We start from the raw sequence: 14,403 nt of genomic DNA, 5'->3' as shown, positions 1-14,403 counted from the left end.
TGTAATTCCAATTTCATGTTCCAGTCTCTGTAATAAAATGTTATGACCAATGGTATCAAATGCAGCACTAAGATCTAACAGAACAAGAGATGAGTCCATTATCTGAGGCCATGAGAAGATCATTGGGGACTTTTACCAGTGCTGTTTCTTTACTATGATGAACTCTAAATCTTGACTGAAAGTCTTCATACAAATTATTCCTATAAAGCTGGTCACATAATTGTTTTGCAACTAATTTTTCAATTATTCATTTGCAGTACACAGCAGCTGTCACCGACCTACAGTATCTTTTTTTAATTTGTATTTGTGAGTTAATGAAAAGTAAAGCAATTTATAAACAAGACATATTCTACTCTGTCTTTTTTTTTGTCCTAGTGATTATGGTAACAACACCATTATTCCAAATTGTCCAACCATCTCATTATTTCAAAATTCTATTTTAATCTCATTTGCATAGTGAGTTCAAAGGAAGCGACAAATGACTGATTGGGAAGTGTGATTACATTTGTAATTATATTGATACCTACAGCAAGTTAATGCGATTAGTAACACTGTGAATTATCACAGCAAAACTTGGACAATTATCTCCGTGATTGCATTATGCTGTTATGGGCCAAGTGTCAGCACAAAAGATGGGCTTTCAGAGGTTTGGAATTCTGCGCAGACAGCTGCATGCAAGTCATTTAGTGCACATTGATTAGATTCAGATACATTCTGCCCTCCATCTGCACTTCAGAACAATGGAACATGTTTTGATGAGCGGGTATTGAAAAGAAAAATCTATTCAAAGGAGTTGAATGAGAAAGTCAGAAAGCAAACACATTCTGTTTCATCCACCGTGGTAACAATGCATATTGAAGAGGCAGGCTTTCAAACTTCTAAGTGTGTTGACTTCAAAATGAGTGTACAAACCCCCACACACAAACACACGCACACCCCACCATCCTTCTCTCGATCTCCCTCCTGCCTCCTCCCTTGGGTCGATTAACATTGACAAGCATATGGAGGAGTCTGCCGGCATTGTTGGTCCAAAATAACAGCCCTGTTGGATAAACAGTGAGATTTTTCAGTGTGGGTAGAGGAAGATTTTGAAGTGAGCTGATATGGTAGTTCACACCAGGCCTCTGATTTTACCAAAAGAGGGTGTTTAAGTAAGTACTTCATGTGTCAGTCTTCTGTTTTCACATTAATCTGCTAAAATAATCCTTGAGCAACAATAGCATTACAAATTCTGTTTTGGTTGCTGTGAAGTCTTTAGTGAGTCTTTAGCCTTAATTTAGAGACTTTACATGGGAAAAAAGGGGACAAAAGTGAAAGCTGAACAAGAGAAAAGTTCAAGAAATATTAGCATTGTTCCTGACATAACTTCTTGAAGACATGGTCCATCTGTGGATTAGAGGCTGAACTTTAACTGAACTGAAAGCCTCAGCATTACAATGTCTAGACTGTCTGTCAGCCAGGAGGAAATGCCTTTCCACTGCACTGGTATAAAGAACAAGTAAGGAAGCTTTGAATTTAATTTTATTCTCTATCAAAAAATATAGCCTGCAACACAAAGAAAAGAAAGCCAACAATCATTCTGCATCACAAGCCAATGCTCTACCGCTGAGCCACCAGGCCCCCTAAATGGCACACTTGCTTAGGCCACATTTATTTTGAGCGACAATTGTGTACTTTGTCAAAATGTTCTGCACTGTCATAGGGAGAGTGCTTTGCATTCATGGGTTTCATGGGTTTACATCATACATTACACCTTAGGTTAGAATTGAATTTTCCAAAATGTATCTTAAGCCACAATAATTTCTGACATTTAACTGTACATATTTATGGAATAACAAATATAATACTGGAAAGTAAGACGATTGTATGACACAGTTGTGCTTTCATCTAAATGTTAATATCACCGTGGTAAACATGGTAATGTTATCATGTACCTTGGTCACATGTTTTATAATATTCAATGTTTTTTTTTTTATCATATTATCAGAAAATATTTGTTAAGGAATGTAGTCTTCAGCTCCCAGAGTGAAACTTTAACACTGTGTGATATCCAGAACAGGCCTCTACAGAAGAGTGACAAGTTAGGATTGTGGATATGTTTTCTCTACAAACACTCTGAAAGACAGATCTTTGTACAACATAAAGAGGCAAAACTTCTCCCCTGAGAAATGTGATGGATGTGGTGAATGGACTATTGTTTTAAAGCTTAAAATTCAAAAGCAGCTAGGTTAAAACATAGCATGCGTCTGATGGGAAAGACACCAGTGACAGCAGCATGACTCATATCTTTGGCATTTTTGCTTGTTAATATGCTTTTATTGAAATGCACCTATTATCTTTATCCATGTCAGACTCCTGAGACCTAGGAGAGTAGTCTCTTTCTTTTAACTTGATGTCGCCAGTCTAGCCAAGGCCATTATCTCATCGCAAATGTCAATATTTCTGTTATTATGAATCTGATTAGTACATAAAACGCCAGAGGGTCTTGAGATCCCAGTGGACCTCTGTGGACCTGTGGTAATATCATTGTCTGGTCGTTCCTGGCAGTGATCTGACATCACTTTAGCCAGATGGCAGGTGAAAGGGCTTGTGGGAATTTGTGTTTTTTCTCCCAAATGGAAGATTGTGTTCTATTTGTTGATAGCACAATCTAAAGAGAGAACACAACTCAACACAGTAATTGTGGTGTGAGTCGATTATTTTCATACTGTACCTGGTTTGCAACAATGCGGAACTACACCTGACACGAAACACGAGGCTTTATATATAACTGCATATGATGCAGCATTGCATCAGGCCTCTCAAAATCAAAAATAATACTGAGAAAATGGGATTTTGGGTGGCTAAAAATAAACAAGGCAGTCTATGGATAGAGTGTGAGAACTTGATTAATCCAGCACTGAGAAATAGTGTTTGTTTGAAATGTGATTACTGTTAATAAAATACACAGACACGGTTCTTGGACTTTAGCTCTATTCCAAACCTGTCAATCATCTGTGTGGGGCAGCAATGGAAGGTGATAGGTCAGCTATGACCTGAGGTAATAGGGAATACAAGCACCATTGGGAGGACATAACACAGAGAGGACATAACATCTGGAACCAGTGAGCAATCTGGTTGCTGCTGCCAGGGTCACCACAGTAGGAGGTTAATTCCCTACTCTGCCTGCCTCAGTCCTTTTCCTATCCACTCCCCCTTGGTCAACCTCCCCATTCTTACAATCCCAGCCCTCCTCACTCACACGCAAAACCATGACTTGTTAACTGTGGATAGATGGGCAATCACATGGAACCATTCTATGAGACAGAAAAGATTCTGTAAAAGACCAACGTCATGGAGGGAGAGGAAGGGGTGTGAAGGAGGAAGTTAAGATCTGATTGTCTCCCAACTGCCTTTTTCGCCCTCAGATGGCTCACTGAGCCACATATTTGAATAATATTGAATTTTGAGGGAAGTCATTTTTTCAAGAGAAGACATTCAGATCTAAAAGATGGCTCTCTAACATCTGGACTGATTTGTATCTATGATTACACTTAAACGTTTGAAATCTGTTGTCAGGATTTTTGAATCTTAGATTTAGACATTACTGTTTTTTGCTCATGCTTGTTTTACGGGGGTTTAATGAACTACTGTTATCGGCTTTATGCTCACCAAGGTTTTTTTGCACGTAATGTCACACTTTCATAGTTGCTCCTCCGGTCATTGTCGAAGTGTCCTTGAGCAAGACCCTGAACCCCAACTTAGTTGCTCCCAGTGAGCGTTGGCCAGCTGCATAGTAGCTTCCCCATGAGTGTGTGATTGCAAATGGGTAAAACGAGAATTTTGTTTACGTATTGTAACCCCTGATTCTATGAGTATAAGCGTAGCCTTCTAAGAGTTGACGCTATTTAGATTATCCCCACGTGCATGCGCAGTCGTGAAGATTTAGTTTTGCGCAGGTGCCGGGCTGACTCCCTCGGGTCCACTCCCAAAGTATATAATAACGGTGTGCACTGAGTTCTGCTCCCAGTAAGCCAGCATTTTTACTTTTATCCGACTTGGGTGGGAGCAGTGAGGCCGACAGCTTAGAGGGCTACGCCTATACTCATAGAATCTTGGGTTACAATACGTAACCAACGGTCTATTTTGTATAGGCTTCGCCCTCTAGGAGCTGTCTCTATTTGGATAAGGGTGAAGCTGGAAGTGATTGATGCCCCACTGGACCACCAGAGTCCATAAAAGCACACCAGCTCAATGCACCACAGAGGTGCCCATGAGAAGAAACTAGAACACAGCCTCCTGCATTCAACCCTCGGTGCACAAAGAGGGTGATAACAAAGCACCCACACAACCTGAATGCTGAGAGAGGGAAGGGATGATAATTACGCACTGTAAAAGAGGACAAGACAGGCACTTGATGCAGAGGCTGTGCAGGAGTTAATAATAATAATAATAATGACAAAATACACGCAGCCAAACTTATGTTGGGAGAGCGGCAGGACGATCGTTACGCACCGTAACAATCACAAACTTTAAGCAAATAAGTCAGAGGAGAGGAGGATGTGTGTCATCTGCTGCACACACCAACCTGTCTCTACTAATTTGTGGGCTACATACTGCCCTCCACGCACAACACGGAGTGAGTTAGAACTCTGATGTGTCCCGTAAGTAGAAACGAATACAAAGACACGGGGAAGCCCATGATGTCACTGCACAAATATCCTCCATTGACATCCCATGGATGAGAGCTGTGGATGAAGACACGGCTCTTGTAGAATGTGCACGCATGTCCCGAGGGGGCTCCTTCCTCACTGACACATAAGCCTGTGAGATGGCCTCACACAACCAGTGGGATAGCTGCTGTTTCGTCAGAGGTTTCCCTTGGGAATGTTCTCTGTAATGCACAAACAGCTGCTGTGTCTGTCCGAGGATTCGTGCTACATAATGAGACAGGGCACGCACAGGACAGAGACGGTGAAACTCTTCCTCCACCTCATTTGTGTGGGGAGGAAAGAGGATGTTATTATTTTAGGCATGAATGTAGGCTTTGGCCTCAAAATGGCCAAACTCCCGTCCTCTCTAATAATGAGACAGGAGGAAGAGACTAAGAGGGCACACAAATCACTCACTCTTTTAGCCGAGGTCAGGGCTAAGAGAAGTGCTGTTTTCGGTGAGAGGAACTTGAGAGAGATCTGAGATATTCGGCTCGAAGGGAGGATTCCTGAGAGCACATAAAACCAGTGGTAATTCCCACGGAGGCGTCATTGAATGCACCACGGGCCGCTTCCTTCTCACTCCTTTTATAAAGCAGAGGATGTGCAAAGACAGATCTCTCTCTAAAACCTTCATGGCAGCTAGAAAGAGCTGCAGCATAGGTTTTAATTGTGGATAGGGATAGGGATTGTGGACAGATTTCTCCCCACTAAGAGCTGGAGGAAAGTCAGGATTTGAGATAGAGGACAAGATGTGGGGTCTATTCTCCTCTCCAAACACCAGTGCTGAAAAGCGGACCATTTTGCTGTGTAAGAGGCTGTTGTAGATGGAGCCCGTGCGCCGTGAATGGTCTGTATAACTGCAGATAGGAGCCCTAATCTCTATAAATGTTCCCGTTAAGGAGCCAAACCCACAGGCCCTGACCTGTCAGCGGAAAAAGGTGGATCAAGCCGTCCACCTGTGAGAGTGCGTCTCTGGGCCACGGGAGTCTTCACGGTTTGCCCTACACAAAATGAATCATTGTCGGTAACCAAGATGCGCTCGAGTGCTCCGGAGCCACTAGAATGACTGATAGTAGCTCTTCCTGTACCTCTAGGAGGCGTGGGATCAGATGAATGGGAGGGGAAAGCATAGATTAGGGCTCTGGGCCATGTGTGGTGAGAGAAGGCATCTGCTCCGAGAGGTGGACCATCCTGCGCGCTCATGGCAAACTACAGAGGGCACTGTGTGTTTTCGCGGGAGGCGAACAGATCAACCTCTGCTGTCCCGAACCTGTTCCACAACAGGTGAGCGAGGGAGGGGTTCAGCCTCCTATCACTCTGAAGAGGCCCTCCCCGTGACATCAGGTCTGCAGCCTGGTACTGTTTCCCCGGGATGTAGACCGCTCTGATGAGGTGCAGGTTTTTGTGGGTCCACAGCAAGGGACCTCTGGCCATTTTGAGCAGGCGGGCGGAGCGAAGTCCGCCCTGACGATTGATGTAAGCTGCAGATGTCTTGTTGTCTGTTCTCACCATCATGTGTTTGTCTTTCAACAGTGGAGCAAAGTGTTTTAAAACTTTCAACACTGTAGAGAGCTCCAGTTTATGTGGACTTTATGTGACTTTTGGTAATTTCCTCCCACGACCTGAGACAGACACATCCCAACCCACCTGAACAGAGAGGCGTCTGTGAACACAGATATCTGTGAAGTCGCTCTGCCGAGGGGAATTCCCATTGCCAGAACAATGGGGGATTTCCAATACGTCAGATCAGACTGCACAGATGGAGGGACAGTCCACAATGTTTTTTTGTGGCGTATTGGGTCAAGGGCGGAGATGGCCGAACCACCTCTGGATCTTGCCGAGCCTCCAAATGTGGAGAAGGCCCAGAGGAACAACCACGTGTCTGCCATCATGCCCAACAGGCGCATCACAGAGAGAGCTGATACTACTGCTTGAAGCAAGAAGTGTGTGACAGAAGAGAAACGAGTGCCTCTCTCTTCGCAGGAGAGAGCTTTGCCATCATTCTGGGTGCATCCAGGTGCACTCCCAGATAAATGATTGACTGGGAGGGCATCTGAGAGTTTATGGCAAAACCCAACAGTGACAGGTGCTTCACGAGCTCCTCTGTGTGGAGCACTGCACTTTCTCTGGAGGAGGCCATTTGAATCACACATTTAAAAATGTTCGCGGGGCCAGTGAATAACCGAAAGGCAAGCGGTTGTACTGATACTGAGCCCCTTGTAAGGATAGATGTAAACTAATCATCATTCTTTATTGTGAGCATGTGGAATGGTCTCCTCACAATGCGTTTGTTGAAGAGAGACCGGTTGAGAATGGGTCTCATGCCACGCGTTTTCTTGGGAACTAAGAAGTAACGGAAGTAAAAACCCTGGCTTTCCTCGCCTGTTGGAACTTAGGAGATGGCTCTTTGCTCCCAAAGCTCCTTTAACTCCGTCGTCAGAGCAGCTGTTTCTGTCTGAGGCGACATCACCATCTCCAATACTTGAGATGGTAATACGTTGAAAGGAGGAAGGGTGGTGAACTGAAAAATTAATAAAGAAGGGTTAACTTCTTTATTAATTTGTCCATCCACTCGTTCACGGAAAGTTGATTTTGCCACTCTGAGTAATGGTCTGAGAGCGGGCAAGCACACATCTGCGGAGCCTCTGTTGACATGAACGACAGTGTCCGCTCTGCACAGCCCATGGGAGGGCCTGAGAGAAAGGGCTGAGGTGAGGTGGCATGGATCTCAGGAAAAACATTATCACCTGAGTTATGTCACGATGTGAAACCACCACTAACATGCACAGATTGGTGAGAGGGAGGCCACAGAGAGGTGGAGTGAGCGGTTCGAGATTTGTGTTTATAGGAGATGAAAACACTATTTCGCTCGTAACACGGGGAGGAGACAGTGACTCAGCAGCTGACATCAGGTGTGTTAGTGCAGTGGAGTCCTCACGTGTTTGTGAAACGTGTGCTTTGATACAAATAGCCGCATTATAGAGGAGAGCGGGGCAGACTGATGATCAGGAAACTGCTCTTTACTGAGGTGGGGGACTCTGAAAAGAGCCGTTGTGTACGGCAGTTATAGCGGATAAACCTATCCAGCGCCCCGTAATGGCCGCCTCTGTGTGCGGAGGGGCACAGTGAGGGGCACGCTACACTGCCACCGCTGGATGAGGTTGAGGGTGCTGAGACGGAGGAGTGGCCTGAGAGGCAGTGGCACCGGAGGTGTGAGGTGTGTCTCAGCCCAGGGCAATGGTCTCTGCGATCGCGTCAGGGGCCTGTGGGGCCTGAATGGTGTGTGAATCCAAAAAGTGATTCACTTCAACCTTTCTGCCTCTTCTGATGCCCGCTGAAAATGGGTGGCAGATTCCTGGAAGAGCGGCCCAAAGAGCCCAATGGGGCTGATGGGACTGTCCAGCATGCCCTTCCTGATCACCCCGTGAAGAGGGGACATGTGCAGCAACATGTTGCGCTGCAGCTTCGTCATCCAAGCCATGATCCATGACTGGGGCACGGCTGGGGCTGAAGAGAGCATCAAAATGGCTGCCGATCTCACCAGCCAGCTCAGCGTATCAAGCCCCAGACTTGGCTGCAATGGAGGAGACAGCGGATGAGAGAAGCGCAATATTGGTAGTGGCGCCTCCTGTCTGAGCAGTGCACTGGTTTGCGCGGTCATTGAGGCGGGTGGTGGCCTGGTCTCGAGTAGGCCGGCATCTGCCTAAGAATGTTGCTTTGGGAAGCAAAATGGAGGCTAGACTGGATTGTAGCGGTGGAACGGCAGGAAATCCGTGCTCGATCTCTCCGTGGACTCTGGTGAAGGCGTCATCTTGTGCGACTGAAAAGAATGGTCGGAGGGTGGGAAAACCTGGCTAGAGAGGGTCGTTTATAAGGTCTCGTTTTTGCCATGTCTCCAGAGTCATGCTCCACTGGGGGCGTGGAGGTCATTTTCCATGATGTAGCCGGTGTTGCAGAATAAACACGTTCGGAACCCAGTGCTCGAACGGTGAGATGAACTATTCATCTTCTTCTTGCTTCTTCTTAGTGACTGCTTCAGTAAAGTAAAAAGGGCAGACTCAGGGCACACCGGTTTTATATACTTTGGGTGTGGAGCTGAGGGAGTCAGCCCAGCTCCTGCTCCGGCCACAAAAGTAAATCGTCACGACTGCGCATGCACGTGGGGATAAACCCAATAGCGTCAGCTCTTAGAGGGCGAAGCCTATACGAAATAGAAGCAGTGTAAAGCAGTTTAAGTACCAATAAAAAAATCAAAAGAAAAGTGTCATTTAGCTTAGCTCGCTTTCAGTTAGGTGCAGACAGTAAAGAAACTGGATTTTTAAATGCACAAAGTTGACAGTCATACTTCTTATCACTGTACTTCATTTGTATAACCATCACAAATTACACCACACAGTTGATATGTCCCCTAGCTGATCTGGAGGATCCATATTTATATAGCATCAGATCCTTTTCTACTAAGCTTTTACATGTTTTATCTGAACCTGCAAGTGCTGCAGAGGTACTCTGTACTCTACTCTGAACTGAACTGGAATTTTGGTCCGTACAGTACTAATGTGCTTAGTGTGGAGAGCACTTTTCCTGCCTACTGCTCCTCAACATGCTCATCCATTAATTGGCTAATAAAGTATACAGTTCATGGCATACCTGGTATAATTACTTTAAACTATGTGTACACTTACACAAATGGCACAATTTCTTCAAGGATCAACAGCTTTCAGCTCGTCCCTTCAGGGGAAGCCACAGCGGAACATGTTCCACACGTGGATTTGGCATGAGTTTACAGACCGGATGCCCTTTCTGCCGGATGTTAGGATTCTGCAATTAAACTCATCAGAATCAGATTATTTCAGTTACAGTTCACTAACATTTATTCTGTGTAAAGTTTTACTTTGTAGCCAGAGATTGTTTCTGAGAAGACATGTTCTCTGGAACTAACAACACATTCTCATCCCACAGTGTCAGATAGTGAAGCTTCCTAAGGATTCAAATTGTATTGCATCATCATATTGATGCCACAGTTACCATTTGGTGTTAAGACTGGACGCTCTAAGAGCACCACTATTTCATACGGTGGGAACTACTTGTACACGAAAACTGAGTTAGAAACAAGTTCAGGGTAAGGTTATATTAAAATAGAACATGGGTTAGGATTAGGCACAGAAACTTCAGGGTAAGGTCAAGTTAGAAGATAAATTACATAAAAGAAAAAGAAAATGCTACGATCAGTGATAATAGTACACACATATTTCCTTACTATAGCAACCACATGCGCCACACATGTACCAATCATAAATAAAGTACAAAATGACGTTGCACTACAGTTGAACCCTGGTCTCCTGGACAGCACCCTTTCCACCTCCCTACAAAACTTTTTCAATTTAAATAGCATGTAATTGCTTTAGGCATTAGGGATTCTATTGTACTATGCTGAAAGCTCACAGACGCAAGCTGGTACCCTAAGCGTCAGCGTGTAACACTTAAGAACTCGACAAAGGAGCACAAACGCCACAGGAATGAGGCCTGGGCCTAAGCAGCATAATCTTATGTGAAGTGACTCATGCTTTAGTTCCAGAAAATCCAGTGGAGCAATACATCATTACTCTAGAGAAACCCATCATATAATGTTAGTTTCATTCACATAAGATCTACTTCTTATATTTACAAATTTCACATATTTGAACCAGGCCCTGAACTCACTGCATGGTAACAGAAACATATATATTATTTTTATATAATATACATATAATGGCACTATATATTATATAATATTTTTAGACTAATTAAAATAGGATGAGGCAAATAAAAACTGTTGTCCAGAACTTTGCCATTCCTGTGTATCAATTTGCCATATGATTCATATATAAATGTAACTTTCCTCTACTCTATTTTCTTCACAGAATTCAAGCCAAGACACGAGAACTTCGGGAGAAGCAGGCAAAGGAGAGGGAATATGCTGAGATCCAAGACATTGTCAGCCACACCTTCAGCTCAGATGACGAGCACACTTATGCTGGCATCGAATCCCTGGACTCGTCAGTCGATAGCAGCAATGACCACCACTACCATCTCCCTCAGAGTCCCGAGAGCCCTCGCATTCCCTTGAACATTCAGGACAATGGCCTTCCCATAGAGGCTCTTTATGCCCAGGTCAACAAACCTCGCAGTGGGTGCCCTGCAGTTCCGGACAGGTAGGGAATGCCCAAAAAATTGTCGATGGGTGATTATTGCAAGGTTACCATGTGCCATGAAGCTCTCTTTCTCTTTTATTCATTCAGTTGACACTAACTAGCTTTGTGCCTAATGCTTGTGCTTTGCAACAATCTAGTTCATTTACACCTCATTTATAATGCATAGCCAGTGGTGTGATTGTATTTGTTGATGCTGCACAGGAAAAAAAAAAAGGAATTGCAATCTTGTACCACAAGCGAAGCAAGCCAGATTGTACCACAGACAAGGTAAAACAACCCCAGGAGCCTGTCAGCAACTCACTATGTGTTAGAATTTAATATCAACTAGCCTTGGACCAGTTTTATTCTTCCCTGGCCTCTCACACACCTTCTTCAGAAAGTCATAATGCATGTGAGTTTAGTTCCCTTGTCACAGGAGGGAGCGGGGTTGAGGTGCTTGTAACCTCCTTGGCCACACAAATATTTGATGTGACAACAATGCCATATGGAGCTTTAATTTCACATTCCTGTGTTGATAAGCGATTGCCAAAAAGCCAGTGTGAAACATTGTGTTTGTGTGTGTGTGTGTGTGTGTGTGTGTGTGTGTGTGTGTGTGTTGTTAATTATTTATTTATTTACCCTTTTCAGCAGGGAACTAGCCATGGTTTCCCAGAGCAAAGTTTAACTGCTTGAATACAAGATTGGCATTCTAAATCATTTAGTTTCCCTCTTGTTCTTCCTTTAAATAGTGTTATAAAGAAATAAGTGAGGATGTGATGGAGGTGTGAGTGACGTGGCTCCATTTAAGTCTCCTTTGAAGAAGAAAAATTTGTTCCTAGAAAAGCATTAAAAAAAAACAACAACAGAACACTGGATATTTTAACTAATTTTACTTATACTGCAAGTCTAACCCTATACATAATATACTGAAAAGTAATATTCAGGGTGTATAGGCTCACACTTTATTCTGTAGTGGCATAGTAGTATTTTAATTTCAAAAAAGAAGAATAAAGGACTGTTCCCTCATGTATCTCCCTTTTTCTATGAAGAATGACTGTCTCATTTATTTCTCACAGGGAATTTTATAAGAAACAGATCATCAACACATCGCACAAAACTGAATATAAGATGTAATTAAACTAAGGGTCACAAGTAGGGGCTGGTCCTACTACTGGTTTATTAAGTGTACCAGCTGAATTGTTCATATACCACTATAATCATCTTAATACAGTAGCACGACTGTAATGATTCAGTAGTAAATTGTATTTTTAATTTTAGGTTCATAAAAAAGATCAGATTAAAACATTTAAAAGACTTGACTTAGTTGCAGAAAATGTGTTTTCTGCAACTTTTCTCAAGGCACGGACTGTATGTGGCAAAAAAAATAAGGCAGTGTTACAACACTACAAACAGAAAAAGACAGCTGACAATTATGGATGTGATTTAGTCGTCTAGTTGGTCCTGGTCAGTGCTATTCTGGCTCAGGCCAGCACTGACCAAACAGTTGGAAGAAAAAAATGTTTAGTGTGTTTAGTGAGATTCCTGGTATCCACCATATTTGTTTTGGCACAAGAACGGGTGAGAATTTTCCTCTCTAGCTGGATTTGGGGGGTGCATCTATCTCCAGAATGTCCAGTTGTTCCCAACCAGTTGTTAAGTGTGTTTCTCCCAGTTTACTGTCTCGTCAGGTGTTGCTCCTTCCCGACTGTCAAAGACTAGAAATCTGTGATAGTTTTTATGTGTGACCTGACCAGCCTTTAACAGACTTTGTTAGTCTTCATGTGTGTCCCCAGCTTAATGTTACAATTCCTCTCTGCACAGACATCTGGGATTCAGTGACAAGTTACGATACCACTTGTCTTCCAGAAAATGTAGGTTGTTATTAATGGTTTGCATGTTACCATCCTGCGATTAACAGTTGTCACTTGGGGGCTCTTGACCCTTACTACTAGGAACAGGTGGGTTAGGTTATACAGCCCCTTCTGGACAGATCCCACATGAATTGACTATACTTACTTTTTTGCTTTTCCTTTGGGCAAAAGGTATCTAAAGCCTGGTCCTTTTTTGGTATCACCTCAGGTTTGACGTGGTCATTCATATTGGGGACTATGAATTGGTTAGAGACTTACAACCACTATTCCTACAGTCTTTTTGACATCAAAAATCTAACTGATGAAATATTTACAAAACTCCCCCGGTATTTTGATCTTTCTTCAACCTCTTATGAAAAAAAAACTTGCTGTGAAAAGCATCCATACAAAGAGTTAAGCACAGCATTCCTTCGATATTCTCGTTTTTCAAGGCGAGTATAATACAATGGAAAAGCACCATAAGCATTACTTTGTGAGCAACAAAGTGCCTCAGTGTCAGTGTGTGCATTTTTTAAAGAAGGATTTATTGAGATCTGAATCTCAAGAGTATGATAAGGTTATCGGGCTTCTCTGATAGTTGGCTAAATTTATGTCTGGGGGTTAGTAAAGACCACTCATCCACATTTCTAAAGTGAAGGTTTACATCCTCATTTTTCCTCCTGATAACCTTGTGTCATTGCAACTGTCTTCTGTAAACCATCCTACTTCTAAAGCCAACGTTGATGCCTAGCAGCTAGTTGACAAAAGGAGGCAAGACAATATTTCACTGGTGTTGAGTGAACATCGGTTTTTAAATCACAAGACTTAGAAATTTTGGTCAGTGATAGATAAGATTCAACTGTCTCACTAGGATGTTTTGTGCAGCTTTTCAGTATAAAAACCTTATTATAGGACAACACTTTGAGTTGGCCAAATTTCCTCTGACCATCTAAAAGCATTCCCATATGTATAATAATTGTATTTCTTTTTTGCAAAAACTCATTAGAATTTTAATACAATACCTATAATATTTATCAGGCGGTACATGAAAGTCATTATCATCAAAAACCAAATTCCTTCCTTGTTGTAGCAGTTTCTTGGAAAAAGTATTTTTTTCGTCTGCATATTTTACCATATACAACTTAGTGTTGCATGTTAAGCAAACTCATATTTAGCTTGAGGTCTGAGCCTTGAGTTTTGATAGCACAGTACATCAATTTATTTTCAGCGACAGGATTAACTGTTGCAAGTACTGTGATTTGATTTGAAATTTGCACTGCATGTTCAACACTGCATTTTTGTTTTGCCCATCATGCTGCTTTGCATATCTTGAATATGCCAGCCCAGCTGTCTGCCTGTAATATTTGTCTTGCTGACTTTGAGATATAATAATATGCACTGGTTCTCATTTAGCTCAGAGGCTTTCTATTTACGATTTGCAAAAGGAGCTTGAAACACATTCAGATTCAAGACATCCGTCACTTGCCTGTCATAACAAAAATAAACAGTAATTTGCATTTATGAAATAAACTTAATGGAACTTTCATTGTCAAATATGAGGTGCCAACACAACACAATTTTTAGTCCTTCCTGACTGTATCAGCACAGACAAATTGGACACATAATTTTTATTTTACCATTATGACAATTTCTTTATTTTTGTATACATGTAGAAGCATGTCACAAACT

General features: G+C 42.7%; 1 protein-coding gene across 8 annotated transcripts in view; it reads left to right on the top strand.

Moving 5' to 3' along the window:
• LOC137104607 (partitioning defective 3 homolog) overlaps positions 1 to 14,403 on the top strand; it is a 343,094-nt gene that overhangs the window by 262,094 nt on the left and 66,597 nt on the right. For all 8 annotated transcript variants that reach the window (XR_010911721.1, XM_067486037.1, XM_067486038.1 and 5 more), the window contains one exon: positions 10,595 to 10,885. Coding sequence is in view for 7 of the 8 variants with exons in the window: in XM_067486037.1 (XP_067342138.1) it covers positions 10,595 to 10,885 (291 nt within the window). In the remaining variant the exon portion in view is untranslated. The remainder of the gene's footprint in view (positions 1 to 10,594; positions 10,886 to 14,403) is intronic.

The sequence above is a fragment of the Channa argus genome, chromosome 19 (assembly GCF_033026475.1).
Source record: "Channa argus isolate prfri chromosome 19, Channa argus male v1.0, whole genome shotgun sequence".
NCBI classification, from domain to species: domain Eukaryota; kingdom Metazoa; phylum Chordata; class Actinopteri; order Anabantiformes; family Channidae; genus Channa; species Channa argus.
The sequence above is the reverse complement of the archived record's forward strand: the minus strand, read 5'-3'. Positions and strand labels throughout refer to the sequence as shown.